Source organism: Sinocyclocheilus grahami, unplaced genomic scaffold (assembly GCF_001515645.1).
Source record: "Sinocyclocheilus grahami isolate Dianchi unplaced genomic scaffold, SAMN03320097.WGS_v1.1 scaffold1574.1, whole genome shotgun sequence".
Lineage (NCBI taxonomy): Eukaryota > Metazoa > Chordata > Actinopteri > Cypriniformes > Cyprinidae > Sinocyclocheilus > Sinocyclocheilus grahami.
Window position 1 is genome coordinate 15,801 of NW_015506753.1, and position 636 is coordinate 16,436.

The following is a 636-nucleotide window of genomic DNA, read 5'->3' on the forward strand; positions in this document are numbered from 1 at the left end:
CACGCACGCGTGCAGACTCACAAATACTCGCGCACACACTCACAGTCGCTGTGGTTTGGTCTGGTGTTGTGACGTGTCTGCTGTTGTTGTTGTGTTGAGTTGGGACTGCGGATGCACACTCTGGGTGTCCGCTGCGAGCTCATTCAGGAAGGCGGACGCGTCACCGATACAGCTCTGGACAAACGCATGGACTTCCACTTTAACGCCGTGCTGGACGCCGTATCCGAGTGGAGGAAAGACAAGTCACAGTCCCAGGATGCACCACTGGGCGGTGAGATGCACGTCATGTGATCTGTACTGTCATTTATGATCCTCACACATGACATCATTCGTTCATTGATCAGCCGTTATAGTTTCGGTTAGTTTATCCTTTATTGACTGCTTTAGGAGAAATCAAGAGAGCAGGTCAACAAATCTCTATACAGTACAAGTACAACTCTCTAACCATTAGGTCACGACTCTATTAATGATACACATCCATTTCTTTCACAACTCTTTGTTCACTCAAAGCGTAGCCGACAGTTTTCGATCAATTTATATACATTTGTCCGTTCAAGCACAAGAAGACGCGAATGTGAAGTCAGTTCACTTGTTTGCGCTGTCAGAGATGTGTTTCTCTGCGTGTGTGCTGTGTGC

General features: G+C 47.5%; 1 protein-coding gene across 1 annotated transcript in view; it reads left to right on the forward strand.

The window, feature by feature from the left end:
• The window catches only part of LOC107571271 (lysine-specific histone demethylase 1B), a 21,048-nt gene that overhangs the window by 15,680 nt on the left and 4,732 nt on the right, over positions 1-636 (forward strand). The window contains exons 11-12 of the mRNA XM_016257587.1: positions 100-287; positions 388-430. Coding sequence (XP_016113073.1) covers positions 100-287; positions 388-430 — 231 coding nt within the window. The remainder of the gene's footprint in view (positions 1-99; positions 288-387; positions 431-636) is intronic.